The sequence below is a fragment of the Narcine bancroftii genome, chromosome 3 (assembly GCF_036971445.1).
Source record: "Narcine bancroftii isolate sNarBan1 chromosome 3, sNarBan1.hap1, whole genome shotgun sequence".
NCBI lineage: Eukaryota > Metazoa > Chordata > Chondrichthyes > Torpediniformes > Narcinidae > Narcine > Narcine bancroftii.
In genome coordinates this window covers 216,855,509-216,877,207 of record NC_091471.1, presented here as the reverse complement: position 1 = coordinate 216,877,207, position 21,699 = coordinate 216,855,509, and the positions used below count along the sequence as shown (strand labels likewise).

Sequence of the window (21,699 nt, the reverse complement as noted above, 5' to 3'; positions counted from 1 at the left end):
AGTTCATGTTTAACAAATCTTGTAGAAATATTTGAAGAGTTTACCAGGAGAGTTGATGAGGGAAAGTCTATGGATATTGTTGTCTACATGGACTATAGTAAGGCTTTTGATAACGTCCTACATGGGAGGTTAGTCAGGAAGGTTCAGACTCTAGGTATTCATGGTGAAACAGTGAACTGAATTCGACAATGGCTGGACAGGAGGAGCCAGAGAGTAGTGGTGGATGATTGCTTCTCAGGCTGATGTTTCTCATGGATTGGTGCTGGGACCATTGTTGTTTGTCATCTGATCTGAATGACAATGTGGTATATTGGATTAGCACATTTGCAGATGAGACTAAGATTGGAGGTGTCTTGGACAGCAAAAGTTTTCAAAGCTTGTCGAGGGATCTGGACCAGCTGGAAAAATGGGTTGAAAATGGCAGATGGAATTTAATGCAGACACATGTGAGGAGTTGCATTTTTGAAGGACAAACCAAGAAAGGACATGCATGGAAAATGGAATGACACTGAGGAATGTGGTATAACAGAAGGATCTGGGAATACAGATAGATAATTCACTGAAAGAGGCATCACAGGTGGATAGGGTTATAAAGGGAGCTTTGGCATATTGGCCTTCATAAATCAAAGTATTGAGTATAGGAGTTGGGATGTTATGGTTAAGTTGTACAAGACATTGGTGAGGCCAAATGTCACTTAACTACAGGAAAGGTAACAATAAGATTGAAAATTTGCAGAGAATATTTACTAGGATGTTGCCCTTGACTTCACAAACTGAGTTATAGAGAAAAGTTAAACAGAGTAGGACTCTATTCCCTCGAGTGTAGAAGAATGAGGGGAGATTTAATAAAAATATTTAAAATTATGAGAGGGATAGATAGAGAAAATGCAGACAAGTTTTTTCCACTGAGGGTTGGTGAGATACAAACCAGAGCACATGTGTTAAGGATGAAAGGGCAAAATTTTAGGGGGAACTTCTTCACACCAAGAGTAGTGGGAGTGTGGAATGAGCTATCATCTCAAGTGGTGAATGTGGGCTCACTTTTAAGTTTTAGGAAGAATTTGGACAGGTACATGGATGGGAGAGGTATGGAGGGCTGTGCAGTGGGTGCAGGTCAGTGGGACTAGGCAAAAAAATGGTTCAGCACAGACTAGGAAAGCCAAAGGGTCCTGCATCTGTGCTGCAAAGTTCTATGGTTGTATGGTTGTTTGTGGATTCAAGTGAGGAGTACTTCTTTCATTCAAAGATTGAATGAAATTGTTGACAATTGGTCATGGTGAATATAACCATATATAACCACTTACAGCACAGAACAGGCCAGTTTGGCTCTACTAGTCCATGCTGTAACAAATCCCCACCCTCCTAGTCCTACTGACCAGCACCCGGTCCATACCCCTCCAGTCCTCTCCTATCCATATAACTATCCAGTCTTTCCTTAAATGTAACCAAAGATCCCGCCTCGACCATGTCTGTCGGAAACTCATTCCACATCCCCACCACCCTTTGCGTAAAGAAATTTCCCCTCATGTTCCCCTTATAATTTTCCCCCTTCAATCTTAAACCATGCCCTCTAGTTTGAATCACCCCCACTCTTAATTGAAAAAGCCTATCCACATTTACTCTGTCTGTCCCTTTTAAAATCTTAAACACCTCTATCAAGTCCCCCCTCAATCTTCTACGCTCCAGAGAAAAAAGCCCCAGTCTGCACAATCTTTCCCTGTAACTCAAACCTTGAAATCCTGTCAACATTCTCGTGAACTTTCTCTGCACTCTCTCTATTTTGTTTATATCTTTCCTATAATTTAGTGACCAAAACTGTACACAGTACTCCAAATTTGGCCTCACCAATGCCTTGTACAATTTCATCATAACCTCCCTACTCTTGAATTCAATACTCCGATTTATGAAGTCCAACATTCCAAATGCCTTCTTCACCACACCATCTACCTGAGTATCAGCCTTGAGGGTACTATTTACCATAACTCTTAAATCCCTTTGTTGCTCTGCACATCTCAATAGCCTACCATTTAATGCATATGACCTATTTAGATTTGCCTTTCCAAAATGTAACACCTCACACTTATCTGTATTAAATTCCATCAGCCATTTCTCAGCCCACACCTCCAGCCTTCCTCAATCACCTTTTAAGCTACGGTAATCTTCCTCACAGTCCACAACACCACCAATCTTTGTATCATCCGCAAACTTGCTTATCCATTTCTCCACCCCTACTTCCAAATCTTTAATATATATAACAAACAATAGTGGACCCAGGACCAATCCCTGAGGAACTCCACTAGTCACTGGCCTCCGATTGGATAAACAATTTTCTACCACTACTCTCTGACACCTCCCATCCAACCATTGCTGAATCCATTTCACTACCTCCTTATTTATACCTAATGCCTCCACCTTTTTTCCTAACCTCCTGTGGGGAACTTTGTCAAAAGCTTTACTAAAGTCTAAATAGACAACATCCACAGCTTTTCCTTCATCAACCTTTTTTATAACCCCCTCGAAAAACTCAATCAGGTTTGTCAAGCATGATCTACCCCTGACAAAATCATGCTGATTACTCCCTAACAATCCCTGTATCTCCAAATATTTGTAAATACCATCCCTCAGAACACTTTCCATCAACTTGCCCACCACAGACGTCAGACTCACGGGCCTATAATTCCCAGGTTTACATTTGGACCCTTTCTTAAACAGCTGAACCACATGCGCCACCCTCCAATCCTTTGGCACTACACCCGTGGCCAGTGACATCCTAAATATCTCTGTTAATGACCCCACTATCTGTACACTAGTCTCCCTGAGTGTCCTTGGGAATATTTTGTCCGGTCCCGGAGATTTATCCACCTGTACCTTTTTGAACACAGCCATCACTACCTCCTCGGTTATCCTTATATGCTTCATGACCTCCCCACTATTTTTCTTTACTTCAACTGGTTCAATATTTTTTTCCCTAGTGAATACCGAGGCAAAGAAATCATTCAAAATTTCCCCCATTTCCTCTGACTTCTCACTCAGCCTACCCTCGCTATCTACAATGGGTCCAATTTTATCTCTCACTAATCTTTTACTTTTAATGTACCTATAGAAACCCTTTGGATTTATTTTTACTCTGTCTGCCAAAGCCTCTTCATGCCTTTTTTTGGCCTTTCTATTTTCTTTCTTAAGATTCCTTCTACACTCCTTGTAGTCCTCATTCAAATTCTCAGCTCCCTGCTCTTTATACCTCTTGTACACCTCCCTTTTTCTCCTAACCAAATTTCCAATATTCCTCGAAAACCAAGCCTCCCTGTGACTTCCAGCCTTTCCTTTGATCCTCACTGGGACATAACTACTCTGTACCCTCAAAATTTCTTTTTTGAATATCCTCCATTTTTCATTTACATCCTTGCCTGAAAATATCCTGTCCCACTCAATACTCCCCAAATCCCTTCTTATTCCTTCGTAATTTGCTCTTCTCCAATCCAGAACCTCAACTTTAGGCCCCTCCCTGCTCTTCCCTAAAACTACCCTAAAACTAACAGAGTTATGATCACTAGACTATCAATGGAATTTTGACCAGGAAGATGGAGTTAATGCAGAGAGGCTTAGCAGGTCTTGATGAAATCTTGTCCTATTCCTTCCTCCTTTTCATGTGTTTTTTGCTAGTTTCCACCCTTCCCAATTCTTGATGGCCGATGTGCAAGCGTGTAAATGGGATGCCATCGAAAAGTTCCAGCCTTCTTCCATTGTCCTTTCTGAGTGGTTATTAATGGCTTGTGACCAACTGTTGACACCAATGCATTCTTCACTACAATCAGGTTGACTTTGTTACATTTGCAAGAGGAGTCTGTGGGGGAGCATTTAGGTATAAGTACAGAAAATGGTTCTTCTATACCATTGGCACCTGTGTTGCACTGAGACCATTTGTAGCAAATCAACTGATCAAAAATTGACTTTGTAGGTCTAAATTGAAGAATAATTTATTGATTTAATCAACTGATGCATTACTGTATAAATGACACAAGAAAACCCAATTTTCTTTCATAGACATTAGTGGCAGCATGGTTAGTGTTGGGGTAGTAGGTTAATATGGGTGCAATTGGGCAGCATGGGTATAAATGGCTGGAATCAGCTTCTACCGCGTAATAACCATATAACCATATAACCATTAACGGAGCGGAAACAGACCATGTTAGCCTTTCGAGTCCGCACCAGTTGAATAAAATCATGCCATAGGATTTATCTTCAGAACCTTACACATCTGAACTATCTTGTGGAATGCATGCACAGATTTTTGGGATATGTTTCCAGTGTATGCAATTTCCTAATGGCCAGGGATTTGAAAATGAGCATAAAATTCTTTAGATTCTTGATTTCTTAGCAGTTTGCATTGATGCAATTGTGCTTTCCCATACCTCTGCAGATATTCACAGAAGCCATGGGTGGCACCATTTGAAGAAGGTTCTGGACCTATTTACTTGGATGATGTCAGTTGTTCAGGTCAGGAGTCATCACTGGTTTTGTGTCCCAGAAGTGAGTGGGGTCAACATGACTGCAGCCACCAGGAGGATATAACTGTCATCTGCACCCTCAAAGCTGCGAATGACATCCCGGAGATCCCTTTTGGTGAGCATTGCTTATCAGAGCCTTGGCAAAGCTTAGCATTTTACATCCGACAACATGATTTTATTTTCATTTAGACCTACAGCATGGTAACAGGACCATCCACCCCACAACCCCAGTATGTTTTGGGTGGGAGGGATCTGGAACACCCAGAAGAAACCTACACAGACATAGGGAGAATGTACAAATTCCTTATAGGCAGTGCGGGATTTGAACCCTGGCCGCTGGTGCAGTAATGGCGTTGCGCTGACTGCTATGTTAACCGCACTGCTCTAATTTTAATTGAATCAAAATGTCCAAAGAAAAAAATGAATTTCTGTTAATTTCTTGTAACTCCATTTTAATTCTCCACTCCAGAATTCATGTCTAAATATGGTTATGAAATTCATTTTGGAATTAGATGATGAAAAAATGTCATCATGAAGGTTATACTGTACATGCCATTGTATAGGATGACTCATGTATAGGACAACCCTGGAATTTCCACCTAAAATGCTGTTAACATCAAATCAAAATATTATAATGACAAATGATCATTTAAACGTTTACGTTTTATTCGGATATTTTAAAATAAACCGCTGTTGGCTCCTGTGACAGGCCCTTTAAAGCCTGTACAGAGTCAACATCAGTCAAACCAGGCAGATGGAATTTGCGCAGGAATGCTGAGACTTTGCAAATAATTAACGGGGCATGTGTGAGATTTTATCATCCCTGGCCTGAAGATGGTGGCAGTGTTGAGACTTCATTGTCAAGGTAAGACCCTTTGTGTAGGACGACCCTGATTTTAAGGTGAAATTTTAAAGTTTTGTAGATCATCCAGTATGATGAGATACATGGCATATCATTCAGATTCAGAGTCCAGATTTATTGTCAGAGAACATACATGACATCAGATACAACCCTGAGATTCTTTCTCCTGCGGGCGTGGCAGAATTACCACTTAATGTCTGTGCAAAAAAAAAAAAGAAGACTCAACTGGTGTACATGTAAACAAATGAAGAAATACAAATGAACTGACTGCAATACAAAGAAAAAAATCAATAAAATGCGAAAGTCAGAGTCCTTAAATGAGTCCCTGATTGAGTTTGTTGTTGAGGAGTCTGATGGTGGAGGGGTAGCAGCTCTTCCTGAACCTGGTGGGGCAAGTCTTGTGGCACCTACATCTCTTTCCTGATGGCGGCAGTGAGAACAGAGGGTGTGCTGGGTGAGGTGAATCCTTGATAATCCAATGACAGCATTCCTGGTAGATGTCCTCAATAATGGGGAGGGTTTTGCCTGTGATGTCTTGGGCTGTGTCCGCTACCTTTTGGAGGGCTTTACACTCGGCGGCATTGGTGTCCCCATACCAGACTGTGATGCAGCCAGTCAGCACAATTTCCACCACACATCTGTAGAAATTTGTCAGGGTTTCCTATGTCATGACAAACCTCTGCAAACTCCTGAGGAAGTAGAGGCACTGACGTGCTTTCTTCATGATGCCATTAGTGTGTTGTGTCCATGAAAAATCCTGCAATATAGTGACTCCCAAGAACCTAAACTTGCTCATCGTCTCCACCGCAGATTCTCTTATTTAAGTCAATAATCAGCATTTTGGTTTTGGTGACATTGAATGAGATTGTTTTCGGTGCACCATTCACCCAAGTTTTCAATCTGTTTCCCATATGCAAACTCATAACCTTTCTTTATACAACACACCACCGTGATATTTTTAGTGAATTTGTAGATGGCGTTATGGTCATACAAAGCCACATAGTCGTATGTGTAAAGTGAGTAGAATGGGGCTAAGAACACAGCCCTGCGTTGCTGCAGAACTGATGGAGATTTTCTTAGCAATCTTCACTGATTGTGGTCTGGAGATGAGGAAATCCATGATCCAATTACACAGAGGGGTGTTGCAGTTTGTTGATCAGTTTTAAGGGGAGGATGATGTGAAATGTCAAACTGTAGTTGATGAAAAGGATCTCGTTGAATGCATCTTTGTGTAGAGCCAAGGAGATGGCATCTGCTGTAGATCTGTTGCTATGATAGATGAATTTCAACAAATCCATGTCGCTGCTCAGACAGGAGTGATATGCTTCAACACCAGCCTCTTGAAACACTTCATCACTGTGGATGTGAGTGCCACTGGTCTATAGTCATTTAGGCAGGTTATCACACTCTTCTTGGGCACCAGTACAGTAGACGCCCATTTCAAGTAGGTGGGTTCCACACCCTGCCAGAGTGAGATGTTGAAGGTATCTGTGAATATATTGACAAGTTGGTCGGGGCATAGATATTTGATACTCTGCTTGGATACTCTGTCCAGACTATATGCCTTCCTCAGATTCACTCGCCTGAAGGCAGCCCACACATCATTCTGGATTTTGGAAAGGAGAGGATCATCAGGGGACATGGGAATGTGCAATGGTGGTTCTTTCTTGTTCTTTTGGTCAAATTGGGCACCAAAGGCATTGAGTTCATCTGGGAGTAAAGCTTTGCCATTTCACACTGCTTTGGATTTTGTTTTGAGGCAGGTTACGTCATTTAAGCCCTGCTTCAGCAGTTAGATGTCCCTTGTTGTTTCCATTTTTGTCCAGAAACTCCACTTTGACTGGGCAATAGCTTTCCGAAGGTCATATCTGCTCCGTCTATATTGATCTAGATCTCCAGACTTAAATGCCTGATTATGGATTTCCGGGCTTTTGATTGTGGAAACCCTGGATGATTTGGTGGGAACACATTCGTCCACAGCAGTTTAGATAAAGACTTTGACAACCCTGGTGTAATCATTCAGCCGAATCCTTGAACACCGCCCAATCCTCTGACTTGAGGAAGTCCTGTGACATTTCTTCAGCCTCCTGCGACTATCTTCTAGCTGTCCTGATATCTAGAGCCTCTCTTTTTAGGCTCTTTCTGTTTGAAGGTAGAAGGAGTACAGACAGGTGATCAGACTTGCCATTGTGTGATCTTGGGAAAGAACAGTAGGCCTTCCTTAACTTAGTGTAGCAGTGATGGAGTGTGCTGGGTCCTCTGGTAGAGAAGGTTAAATGCTGGTGGTAGTTGGGCAGGGTTTTCTTGACACAGGTCTGGTTAAAGTCACCGACTAGGTCTTGCAGTGCATCGACCTGGGCCGTCTCTTGTTTACTGACCACATCATGCAGCCCCGTAAGTGCCTGTTTGTAATTGGCATCAGGAGGGATATAAACTCCAGTGAGAATCATTGATGAGAACTCTTAGTGTAGATAGAAGGGTTGGGATTTAATCAAGATTTTCTCTAAGGCATTAGAGTAGGAGGTCGACATAACTCCAATGTCATGTACCACCCAGTATTAATGAAACAGGATATACTGCCCTCTCTCCCTTTTCTAGAATCCGAGTTCCAATCCAGTCTGTGAATGGTGAAATCAATAGGCTGAGATCAATGGGCATGAGGATTAGATGGAAAGTGGACCAGTTTGAGGAACAGATATGTTTATATTAGACGATGAGCAGGTTTGAGGGGGACATTAGGCCTATACCTCTTCCCAGTTCCATGGCTTATATTGGCCCCACTGATGCAGCACCTTTTAACTAACACAGAGCATTTTGAATTCTTCACACTGAGAGTGTCAACCATAGACATCAATCATCTACAGTTGATTAATTCAGTTCATTTTGTAGGTTGCCCCGTTAGTCATTGTGCCGCTGGGCACCAGTTGCGATGATGTCCATAATTGCTGGATATTATCCCATCCGAGGGAAACCTGATACTTTGCAGGCAATTGTATTTTGTGATCCTGCTGGTGGAAATACCAGTGAAGTAGTGCAGTGATCCCAACTACAGTCTCATCACATTTCGTTAGCAGTTTTAATTCTATATTCCAACCCTGGCCTTTCCAAACTCCTTACCTATCTTTGAGTTGCAAACTGTGATAGTTCATGTTCATTTATTTGCCATCCGGTTGTACCAGTACAATCTGCCGAAGCAGCGTTCTTTGGCCACGGTGCAGGACAGTGCAAAACATGCATGCAGATACAATACACATACACACATATGGGGCATATACACAGGACATATGAACATGCATTAAAGGAAATATTATTAATAAATATTAGAGTCATGAGAGTTGTTTTAGTAGTCGTTCAGCATTCTCACTGCCAGTGGGAAGAAGCTGTTTCTCAGCCTGGTGGTGCTGGCTCTGGTCCTCCTGTATCTCTTCCCCAACAGGAGTAGCTGGAAGATAGGGAAAGACAGAATGGATTTTTCTTCCATTGGGTGAAGGCAATTTCATTTAATATAACATGTTCTGTAATAAATTGACAATAAAGGAATCTTGAATTACTAATGTCTCCAGGGACAAACACTGAGCTGGTGTTTCAGGGAGCTGGTATCAGCTATCCTGAGTTGCCATAAGAGGAAGAGGATGTAAACATCTTCATTCTGGACTACAGTTAATCAATGAATCATCTGCAGTGGATCCTACCATTCTTACTGAGCACCACTGGAGGTTTCTTCTTTTCCCTTGGTCAAAGTGGTGGTGGGAGCAACTTCCCCAGAAAGAATGGGAGAAGCATGTGTGCGGTTCCTTACTGCCACAATGCACAAAAGTGAAAATGGAAACAAAAGGCAGGCAAAATCCGTCGAGATTCATTGAGCACTCACAAGGATTCTTTGTTCATAGCACAATATAATTAGGGGCTTCCATTTATGAACTGCATCACATACAGGTAAATGATTGTAAAAAATGTACTGATTAGAGCCTGATGTACACTCACAGAGGAGATGGAACTGTGGCTCCACAAAAGGAAAAAGCATCAATAATGTTTTTAAAATTTCCTTCATTCTAAAGTCAATTTGACTCCACCCTGTCAAAGGGAGGGGGTAAAGAACATAGTTCATAAAACAAGCACACAAAAAAAGCCATGTAACAGATTGGCTTGAGTCAATTCCAATTGCACACGTTTAACAGGCTGGCATTTAAATAATCCATATTTTGGCTGATTTAAATTCTCTGTGACTATTTGAATCCACTACAAGCAGTCAGATCACCTCATGCCTAAAAACACACACCACCCAATGAAACTTCAGCACTTGCTTGTTCCCAATATATCTTTGTCCAGGCACTTTTCTGTTTACGAGAAACAGCCAATTTGTGACAAATGGATTCAGCTGATACAAACACTCAAGTTTAAACGTTGCGGATATTTACCTTCACCTTCAGTAGCTGTTTTTAAACAGATTGTGAAATTCCTGGTACATAATTTCAAAATAGTTTCCCACATTTTCCTGTTAATTTAGATTGGACACAAGCAAAGTCAGCAGGTTGTTTAGACACAACCATATTGAATTAGTATCCTATGTGTATTTTGCCTCAGCACACTTCCCAAAATAATTCATCCACTCATTTAATTTCTACGAGCAAGAGAAGTTCACAATGTGAAAATGTGCTTGCTGAAATGCCTCATACTTTGGAAGATATCCCTGTAACAAATTGCAACCATTCATTGTGAATTGCCTGTTTATTACTCACTGACAAAAGACAAAGGAGGAAAAACCCAACACCCAACCCCAACCAACCAATTTTCCCCTGCAACCGCTGCAACCGTGTCTGCCTGTCCCGCATCGGACTTGTCAGCCACAATCGAGCCTGCAGCTGACGTGGACATTTACCCCCTCCATAAATCTTCGTCCACGAAGCCAAGCCAAAGAAAATAATAAGAAGAAAGTCCCTGCAAAGGTTTATCAGGAACACACGGACTAAGAAATATGATTTGTTTGTGCCTGTATTAGGTGATCCACTTTCAGTTTTATCCAGAATAAATAAATAGTGCTGTAGATTCCTTCCAGTCAAATTTGTGCCAGATATAAATTTGGACTGAGCATGTCCATTCATACCACATCTGGCATCAGATACATACCAGTACCAAGAAGTTAGATTGCAGTTTTTTTAATGATGGAATCACATGCGGCTGCCATTTGGGCCCCCATGTAAAACAGTGAAATTAGCCAAAATCGAGAAGGTGTTGGCCTTTGGAGTATACATCCCTTTCTATTTCATTTTAATGCTTCAGTGAGAATGGCAGGATCCACTACAGATGATTCATTGATTCAATGAAGCTGGATGCACAGGGGAAGTCCCTTCTGACCCATGAGATCTGTGCCGCACAACTACACCCCATTAACCTTCCAAACCCATACATGTTTTGGAGGGTGGAAGGAAACCAGAGCACCCAAAGTAAACCCACACAGGTCACGGGAAGTACGTGCAAACTCTTACAGGCAGCGCTGGATTTGGAACCATGTTAGTGCCGCTGTAATGCCATGGTACTAATGGTGATGTTAACTGTGCCAGATGTTGTAGTTGAATCTCCATTTAAGAGTTGTATCCCAACTCCCTTCCCAAACTGATTGATACCTGGTATATGCCTGGAAGTAGACATTGGCCTGCCTCTGTGTCAGTAAATTCCACAGCCGCAACATGATTAAAATGATGAAAAATCTCCTCATTTCAGTCTAATCCTAACCCTAATACCTCACCCCATATCCTGAAATACTAAACACCCATTTTAGATTCCATCTCACCCAGGGAAGTATCTACCTCGCCCTGTCAGAATGTTACACTGTTGGTTAGCATAGCAGTTAGCGTAATGCAATCAGACTCAGTTCAAATCAGGGGCTAATTGTAAGGAGTTTGTATGTTCCACATGGATTTCCTCTGGGATCTCTGGCTTCCTCCAACAATGTACAGGGTTTGTAGGTTAATCAGTGTCTTTGGGTGGCATGAGCTCATGGGATGGATGGACCAGTTACTGTGCTGTTATGCCTAAATTTGGGTGTTGGGTTTTTCCTCCTTTGCCTTTTGTCAGTGAGGTGGGCTCTGCGGTCTTCTTCAAAGGAGGTTGCTGCCCACCAAACTGTGAGGCGCCAAGATGCACGGTTTGAGGCGTTATCAGCCCACTGGCGGTGGTCAATGTGGCAGGCACCATTTTCCCCTGCAACCGCTGCAACCGTGTCTGCCTGTCCCGCATCGGACTTGTCAGCCACAAACGAGCCTGCAGCTGACGTGGACTTTTTACCCCCTCCATAAATCTTCGTCCGCGAAGCCAAGCCAAAGAAAATGAATGCCTAAATTTAAAAGTTGATATGGGCCTTCTCATCCTTCTGTACTACTAAAAACAGTCTGTTAAACTTTTATTTGACTCCTTCAATGTCAAGTGCATGGTTTTCTTAGGCAAGGAACCAAATCCACACACGATAGTCCAGACATTTCACAAAGGGTATACACAATGGTACCAAAACATTTCTGTCCTATACTGAAAGCTGACCATCAATAAATCATTTGCCTTCTAACTGCTTGCAGGTTTGCCTTCAGTAACTGGTGTACAAGGACACCCAGGTTCATTCGTACATTAACATTTTCACCATCAAACAGTATTTGAATGATGCTCAGCCTTTCCGTTTTTTCCTATTGAAGTGGGTAATTTCACATCTGTCCAAGTCATACTGCATCAGCCATGCATTGGCCTACTCACTTCATTTTTCTAAATTGCCTTGTAGTTTCTTTGTAACCTGCACACAATTTACAATGCCAACCAATTTTATGTCATTGCAGACTAAAAATACTTTACGCAGTTTCTTTAGCCAAATTGTCGATAGTAATATGAGTAAATTAGAGCCCAATCACAAATTCCTGTGGTAGTCTGCCAGTTGTTACTGTCTGTGAAAGTTCCATTCATTCCTATATTAGTCTGTTACCCTAATCCAATATCCTTGATATGACCCTCTAGCTATTATGTGAGGACTGATTAAAAAACTTCTGAAAATGCACAATTTCCTCCTTATCAATTCTACCAGTAATCTTCTCAAAATAAAATCCAGTAGGTTCATTAATAAGATTTTCTTTTCATAATTCTTTGATAAGTTAGTGCACTACCAATAACCACCAAGACAAGGCTGAGGGAACGATAGGCTTTAATGTACTAATAGGAGTGTATTATAGACCACCAAATGGGCCAAGAAAATTGGAAGAACAAATTTGTAAGAAGATAGCATATATGTGTAATAAACATAAGGTAGTGATCATGGGAGATTTTAATTTCCCTCACATTGATTGGGATACCCATACAGTAAGAGGGCTGGATGGGCTAGAGTTTGTCAAATGTGTGCAAGATAGTTTTCTTAATCAATACGTGGAGGAACCGACTCGGGATGGTGTAATACTGGATCTCCTGTTAGGGAACGAGATAGGTCAGGTGCCTGAGGTGAATGTTGGAGAACAAATTGGGTCTAGTGATCACAACTCTATTAGTTTTAGGGCAGTTTTAAGGAAGAGCAAAGAAGGGGCTAAAGTTGAGGTTCTGGATTGGAGAAAAGCAAATTTCGAAGGAATGAGGATGGATTTGGGGAGTATTGAGTGGAACATGATTTTTTCAGGAAAGGATGTAAATGAAAAATGGAGAATATTCAAAGAAGAAATTTTGAGAGTAGAGTAGATATGGAGTACAGGGAGCATCAAAGGAAAGGCTGGAAGTCATAGGGAGCCTTGGTTTTCGAGGAATATTAGAAATTTGGTTAGGAGAAAGAGGGAGGTGTACAAGAGGTATAAACAGCAGGGTGATGAGATATTAAAAGAGGACTACAAGGAGTGTAGAAAAAAAATCTTAAGAAAGAAATTAGAAAGGCCAAAAAGAGGCACGAAGAGGCTTTGGCAGACAGAGTAAGAATAAATCCAAAGGGTTTCTATAAGTACATTAAAAGTAAAAGATTAGTGAGGGATAAAATTGGACCACTTGTAGATAGCGAGGGTAGGCTGAGTGAGAAGTCAGAGGAAATGGGGGAAATTTTGAATGATTTCTTTGTCTTGGTATTCACTAGGGAAAAAAATATTGTACCAGTTGAAGTAAAGAAAAATAGTGGGGAGGTCATGAATCATATAAGGATAACCGAGGAGGTAGTGATGGCAGTGTTAAAAAAGATAAAGGTGGACAAATCTCTGGGTCTGGACAAAGTATTCCCAAGGACACTCGGGGAGACTAGTGTACAGATAGTGGGGCCATGAACAGAGATATTTTGGAAGTCACTTGTCATGGGGGTAGTGCCAGAGGATTGGAGGGTGGCTCATGTTGTTCTGCTGTTTAAGAAAGGGTCCAAATGTAAGCCTGGAAATTATAGACCTGTGAGTCTGACGTCTGTGGTGGGTAAGTTGTTGGAAAGTGTTCTGAGGGATGGCATTTACAAATATTTGGAAGAACAGGGATTGATAGGTAATAGTCAGCATGGTTTTGTCAAGGATAGATCATGCTTAACAAACTTTATAGAGTTTTTCGAGGGGGTTACAAAAAAGATTGATGAAGGGAAGGCTGTGGATGTTGTCTATTTAGACTTTAGTAAAGCTTTTGACAAAGTTCCCCACAGGAGGTTAGGAAAAAAGGTGGAGGCATTAGGTATAAATAAGGAGGTAGTGAAATGGATTCAACAATGGTTGGATGGGAGGTGTCAGAGAGTAGTGGTAGAAAATTGTTTGTCAAATTGGAGGCCGGTGACTAGTGGAGTTCCTCAGGGATTGGTCTTGGGTCCACTATTGTTTGTTATATATATTAACGATCTGGAAGAAGGGGTGGTAAATTGGATAAGTAAGTTTGCGGATGATACAAAGATTGGTGGTGTTGTGGACAGTGAGGAAGATTACCGAAGCTTAAAAAGAGATATAGGAAAGCTAGAGGTGTGGGCTGAGAAATGGCTGATGAAATTTAATACGGATAAGTGTGAAATGTTGCATTTTGGAAAGGCAAATCTAAATAGATCATATACATTGAATGGTAGGCTATTGAGATGTGCAGAGCTACAAAGGAGTTATGGTAAATAGTACCCTTAAAGTTGATACTCAGGTAGATAGAGTGGAGAAGAAGGCATTTGGAATGTTGGCCTTCATAAATCGGAGTATTGAATTCAAGAGTTGTGATGTTATGATGAAATTGTACAAAGCATTGGTGAAGCCAAGTTTGGAGTACTGTGTGCAGTTTTGGTCACCAAATTATAGGAAGGATATAAACAAAATAGAGAGAGTGCAGAGAAGGTTCACAAGAATGTTGACAGGATGTCAGGGTTTGAGTTACAGAGAAAGGATGAGCAGACTGGGGCTTTTTTCTCTGGAGCGTAGAAGATTGAGGGGGGATTTGATGGAGGTGTTCAAGATTTTAAAAGGGACAGAGAGAGTTAATGTGGATAGGCTTTTTCAATTAAGAATGGGGGATATTCAAACCAGAAGCCATGATTTGAGATTGCAGGGCGAAAATTATAAGGGGAACATGAGGGGAAATGTCTTCACGCAAAGCGTGGTAGGGATGTGGAATAAGCTTCCAGCAGAGGTGGTTGAAGCAAGGACGTTATTTACATTTAAGGAAAGACTGGATAATTACATGGAGGGAAGAGGATTGGAAGGGTATGGGCCAGGTGCTGGTCAGTGGAACTAGGAGGGTGGGGATTTGTTCCGGCATGGACTAGTATGGCCAAACTGGCCTGTTCTGTGCTGTATATGGTTATATGGTTAACCTTGCTGGCCTGGATCCAGGTATAGGAATGGCGGGAAGGGAGAGGTGGCTCAACCTTTATGGGCCAGGACCACGGAGGAGTCATAGGGTATGAGTCATCAGTGGGCTGACCAGCTCCATATATACAGCAGCCAACAATAATTATTTACAATGGGGGAAACATTTCACCACAGATAATATTCTCCATTCCTCAACAATGTGCACATTCTCCAGTTATCATTTCCTTTATAATAGTTGATTCTAGCCCTTTGTTACAGATGTTCTTCACTGTACCTCACTGGTTTCACTATCCTTTCATAATGGTGAGATTACATCTGTGAGATTCTATTGTGCAGGGAACTATTCCACAAATTATTTAGTTAAATATCACTGCAATCAACATCATAATTTCCACGGTTACCTCCTTTCGTTCTCTGGGATGCTGATTACAAGCGTTCTGGATCTATTGACTTTAATTTCTCCAGCACTTTTAACTGGTCGTAATTTCCTCTCTTTTTTTCTAATACGTTTGGTTCCCTTGCATCCATGGGATGTTTTTTTTCTTGTGATGACAGACCAAAATATTTGTTTATGTTCACTATTGGAGTGAAACATGAAAGTCTGCAAATGCTTTTATTGAAAAGACATAAATGCTGGAGGAACTCAGCTGGTCTTGTTGCATCCTTAGGAGGTGTTTCATCTTGTATTTGTGTGTGTGAGTTCTTAAGACAACACATGGATGAAGGAAAAGGTTCTTTACTTTAAAGTTGTTATGAACAGCACCATGAGGCTATGAGGCTTCAACTCTCCATTAAAGCTCTGCATATTGTGTCTCTGGCTATGTCAGCCCCTACTTGCAGCCAAGACTAATTAAATATCAAGACATTGCTTGCAACCACAATCAATATCATTACATCTCCCTTTCTTAAAACAAAAGTAACTTACTTTTAACTAACATGTTTTCTTCGTATAACTCTGCAATTTTAACTTTAACATCAGAAACTTACATTTTCATTATTATCACCAGTGTTAACATTTTTTAAACTTGTTTTATGTGTTCACATTTACAAACACTAAAACTTGAAGAGCGAGTAAGATAGTACTACTTCATCCAAGAACAGGAGTCTTTAAATTTGCTCAATGAGTCTCTTAGGAGGATTTTCACGTGTCTTGATTGATTGTCCTTGAATTTAAGTTGTTGCCTCAGATGATGTCTTCTCAGATGTGTATTCAGTTTGCTCAACAGTATCCGTCTTTCCATCTGCTGTGGCTGGTACCATTTGAAGGTCTTGATGATTTCTTTGCAGAACAGTACCTTCATCTGTCTGAATGGTATATGATCTTGCTTGGACTTCACTAAGGACAGTTCCCTTCTGAGTCCATAAGTTTGTTTTGTCTTTTAGTCTTACTTGGTAACCAGTGTAGAGTTCCAGTAGGTTTTTTGTTCCTATGTCCAAATAATACTTTTGCTTTTCTTTCTGTTCTTTGAACTTCCTCATTTTCTCTCCCTCTTTTGTTTTTAGGAGATTCTCCTGAATGGATAGGTTTTATTTTACCCTACGTCCCATAAGGAGTTGTGCTGGTGACATACCACACTCAAGTGGTGTTGTGTGGTATACTAGCATGCTCAGGTAGAAGTCCGTTCCACTGTCTGTTGCCTTGTTCATCAGTTTTTTCACTGTCTGTACTGATTTTTCCACTAGACCATTGGACTATGGAAAATGAGGACGTGACGTGATGTGTACCAAGTTCCACTCTTTGGCAAAATGTTGGAACATTAAATTGAAAACTGGGGTCCATTGTCTGTGAAAACCTTGCTTGCCATGCCATGTCTAGAGAATATGGCTTTCAAACCTGCTATTGCAGCATCTGCAGTGGTGGTATTCAGTTTACACACCTCTGTATACAGGGAGTAATAGTCTGTGACTATAAGATAGTCCTTCCCTTGACATTCGAATAGGTCAGTGCCTCCCTTCTGGTAAGGTCTGTATGGTGCTGGGTGAGGCTTTAGTGATTCTGCAGGATTGTTTGCTTGATATTTCTGGCATGACACTTCATTTGTTATATCATTGTTGATTCTTGGCCAGTACATCACCTCTCATGCTCTTTCCTTATACTTTTTGATTATGAGATGTCCTCCATGGATCCTTTTTAGCATCTCTTTTCTCAGACTCTTTGGGATAAGGATTTTACTTCCTTTGTAGATGATGTCTTCAACCACTGATAGTTCCGCCCTGCAGTTCCAGTACTCTGAAATGTCAGGTGAGCAGTCCTGCTTCATGTTGGGCCATCCATCCAAGTTGTCTCAGTGTTTCATCTTTATTTGTCTCTGACTTTATCAGCTCCATTTTTGAATCTGATATGGGTAGTGCACTTATGATCATGTCCATGAAGGTGTTCACGTCTTCATCCATTTTGGTGTTTGTGTGCTCTTTTGTGTCAACAGCTCTAGACCACGTGTCTGCTGTGCACATTATCTTACCCAGAGTGTATAGCGTTGCAGCCTAATCATCATTCTTTGTATTCTCAGAGGACATTCATTTAATGGTGTTTGGAACAACGCAATCAAGGGTCAGTCTCTACACTGATTGCTTGTCCTGAGACAAACTGATGAAATCTTCCACAGGTGTATGTGATGCTTCAAATTGGTGAAAGTTCAAATCAAATGAACGTTACCAAATGACCATGAAGATCTGCATTTTCCACACCCCAATCCCACTTCTCTCACTCCCATCCCACTTCCCCACACCCCAACCCACTTCCCCACACCCCAACCCACTTCCCTCACTCCCATCCCACTTCCCCAAACCCCAACCAAGTTCTCCACACTCCCATCCCACTTCCTGAAACCCCGCCCCACTTCCCCACACCCCATTCCACTTCCCCACACCCCGTTCCACTTCCCCACACCCCATTCCACTTCCCCACACCGCATTCCACCCCCACATCCTCATCCCACTTTCCTCACCTCTATCCAACTTCCCCACAGTCCAATCTCACTTCCCCACACTCCATTCCACTTTCCTACACCCCATACCATCCCCACACCCCAACCCACTTCTGCACATACCCACCCCTCTTCTCGACACCCCCATCCCACTTCCCCACACTCCCATCCCACCTCCACACCCCATCCCACCTATTACCTTTTCATACTTGCCCCTGAGACCGCAGGAGGTGCTCCACTTTTATTCACACCTCCTCGCTCACCACCAGTTGGAGCTGCAAACTGACCTTCCCAGTGAAGCAGCACTTCACTTGTGAATCTGCAGGGGTCGCCTACTGCATCCGGTGCCCTCATTGTGACTCCTCTACATCAGGAAGACTGCAGACAGATTGTAGATCGTCTCATGAGTACCTCGGCTCTGGCCTCTGCAATAATGGGGACTGCTCAGTAGCCAACCACTTCAATTCCATCCCTCATTCCCACACTGATATGTCTATCCATGATCTCATACATGCATCCAAATTGAAGGAACAACCCCTAATATTCTGGCTCTGCAGTCTCCAACTAGATGGAATTAATGTCAACTTCTCCCATTTATGTTGGGCCTCTCTCTTTCTCTCTCTCTTTTTATCCCTTTGTCTCCTTCCTTCCATTTCCCTACCCTCTTTATTTCCCTCTCCATTCAGAGAGCTTGCCTGACATCTTGTGCTCCTCCCCCTGTCCCTTCTTCCCTCCTCCCCACTTGTTTTTTTTTATTTAGGCACCTACCTGCTTTTTGCTCACTCCTTGCTCACTCAGGCCTGAAACGTTCATTCGCCTTTACTTCCTACGGATACCTCCTGACCTGCTGAGTTTCTCCAGCACTTTTGTGGGTGTTGCTCTGCAACCACAGCATCTACAGACCTTCCTGTTTAACCCGCTTATGCATTTGCTCACTTCCAGGTCTTCCCATCAGACTGATGGATGGTGAAAATAAGAAAGAAGGACGAGTTGAAATTTTTATCAATGGCCAGTGGGGGACCATTTGTGATGATGGATGGACTGATGAAGATGCCACTGTGGTCTGCCATCAGCTGGGACACAAGTAAGTTGCCGCTAGATCAGAGCCAGTTGCTACTGATGTCAAGGGAGCCTTTCAGAAGATGTGAAAGCATTTTCCCAGCTCATTGTTTAAGATAAAAGAAAGATAACTTTTGGCCATTTACAGCAGGTTAATCTGATTAAATTAAGAGCATTCAGGATGGTTGCATCACTCTCTAGAATGGAGCTGCCAATGTTCAAGACAAGAATAAACTCCAGAGGTGGCCTGCAACATCACAGGCACCAGACTGTGATCGACAAGATGCGGTGTCTTAAGAAAGCAGCCTCTATCCTCAAGGATCCCCACCACCCAGACCATGCCCTCTTCACTCTGCTACCATCGGGGAAAAGGTACAGGAGTCTGAAGACGAACACCCTGCAGCACAACAAAAGCTTCTTCCCCTCTTCCATCAGATTTCTGAATGAACCATGCATCACATACACTGCCCTCCTTTGTCTTTTTGTTTTTCTTGCACTATTTTAAATTTAATTTTTGTCAGGTGCTTTACAAAAATGATGCTGCTGCAAAACAGCAAATTTCGTGACATGTTCATGGCGATATGTCCTGATTCTGAGCAATCATAGCCAGAGAATATCTTCAAAGGCAATGTGCAGATGCGCTGGAGAAACTCAGCAGGTCACGCGGTCTCCACAGGAAATAAAGGGTGACCAACGACTCAGGACTGAGACCAAGGGCCTAGACCCAAAGCGTTGGGTACCCTTTACTTCCTGTGGAGACCACGCTTTGGGTCTAGGCCCTTGGTCTCAGTCCTGAGTCGTTGGTCACCCTTTATTTCCTGTGGAGACCGCGTGACCTGCTGAGTTTCTCCAGCACATTTGTGTATTGTACTCAACCCCAGAGTCTGCAGACTTTCCTGTTTAACTCAAATATTTTCCAAGGCATAGGATTTTATTCTAAACTTTCAGCGGAAAATGAGACTAAAGTAATATGCACATTTTGAAACATGGATAAACATGGATAAAAACTAAAACAATGGTACAACAACCATTAGCACAGCGGTTAGGGCAACACCATTATAGTGCCAGTGACCCGGGATTGAATCTGACACTGTAAGGAGTTTGTACGTACTCCCTGTGTCTGCATGGGTTTCCTTGCACCCTTCAAAATGTTTGAGGGTTGGAGGTTAATTGGGCGAAATGGGCTTGTGGACGACCAGTGCCTGTTACTGTGCTCCGTGTCTAAATTTAAAATTAAAATTTAAAATTCACTGCATCAAAATGAGAGAGCTTTAAAAATCCTTAACTTGTATTTTCCATGTGGACTCTAACATACCTCCAGCAAAACATTAATTGAATCCCTGGAAAATAAGCATCTGCTTCTGCCAGCTGTGATTCCGTGGCAAACGCTCATCCATGCTCTGGAGGTCGTGCATTCAAAGGTCATTACAGAGCTTTTACCACATGAGTAGATTCTGGGAGCACAATGCTGTCATTTGGATGTGATGCTAAGCTGAGGTCATGTCTGCTTTCTTGGGTGAATGTTAGAGACCTCATGGTATAGTTTTGAAGAAGGGAAGTGCGATTATGACTAATTTCCTGATCTGCAATCATTCTTCAATCAACCCTGCTGAAATGGATTATTTATAGCCATGACCACATTGCCCATTTGTGGAACTTGCTGTGTGCATTTACTCCACAGTTTCTTCATTGCACGATTGATGGGTGCACTCTATTCCATGAACAGGATCCGTACAGTGTTACTCTGTCTGCATGTGGCACAGAATCTGAAAGAAAAGGCATTGTGTCACAGATCTGGGACTAGAAATCTAATTAAAAATGAATGCTTTGGAAAGAAGAAGATGCAACATGAAAGAAATGGTTAAATGAATATTGAGAAAAAGCAGCTACATTACACCAACGTGTAACCATTGAATTAAAAATAAATCAGCACATGCGATGATTGTCTGCACGGTGAATGGATTTGATCACTGTGCGGTTTCTGCCCACAGAGACAATATGAAACTGTTCAGGAAATTTCCATAAAAGCGTGAGTTAGCATTCTTTGGTCTTTTGAAAGACAAGGGAGAAGAGATTCGATCTTTCCAAAAGTGAAGCTGATAGTACAAATTCTGATGAGATGTTTGTAAAGTTCATCGTGATCCTCAAGTCAATCAGATCCAGAAACAGGAATTCCAAAGTCTGGCAAGGAACAGGTGAGATGACTGATCATTGTGAATGTGAATTAGAGGAGGTGGTTGGAAAGTCAATGGAACAATGTAGATGGCACACAGAGAGCTTTGACTGGGAAGGTGAACCTCTCAAGCTAAAGAAATGGCTGGACCACAGGCAACCACAAGTTGACAGATGAAAACACTAAACATCCAAATTCTAACTTAGCCTTGGTCAAAGGATCTGGGATGACATGAAATAAAACGGCAACAAATGAGTAAAGATCAATGTGGAAAAGATGAAGGAGATGATCAAGGACTTCAGGAAGACCAGAAATGACCATCCTCCACTACACATCAATAACTCTGTAGTGGAGAGAGTGGAGAGCACCAAGTTCCTCGGACACCTCTTAAATAGTGACCTACCTATTGGAC

The 21,699-nt window shown here is 42.0% G+C and overlaps 1 protein-coding gene across 1 annotated transcript in view; it reads left to right on the top strand.

The window, feature by feature from the left end:
• prss12 (serine protease 12) overlaps positions 1-21,699 on the top strand; it is a 180,395-nt gene that overhangs the window by 100,918 nt on the left and 57,778 nt on the right. Inside the window, exons 7-8 of the mRNA XM_069923133.1 lie at positions 4,421-4,623; positions 18,998-19,139. Coding sequence (XP_069779234.1) covers positions 4,421-4,623; positions 18,998-19,139 — 345 coding nt within the window. The remainder of the gene's footprint in view (positions 1-4,420; positions 4,624-18,997; positions 19,140-21,699) is intronic.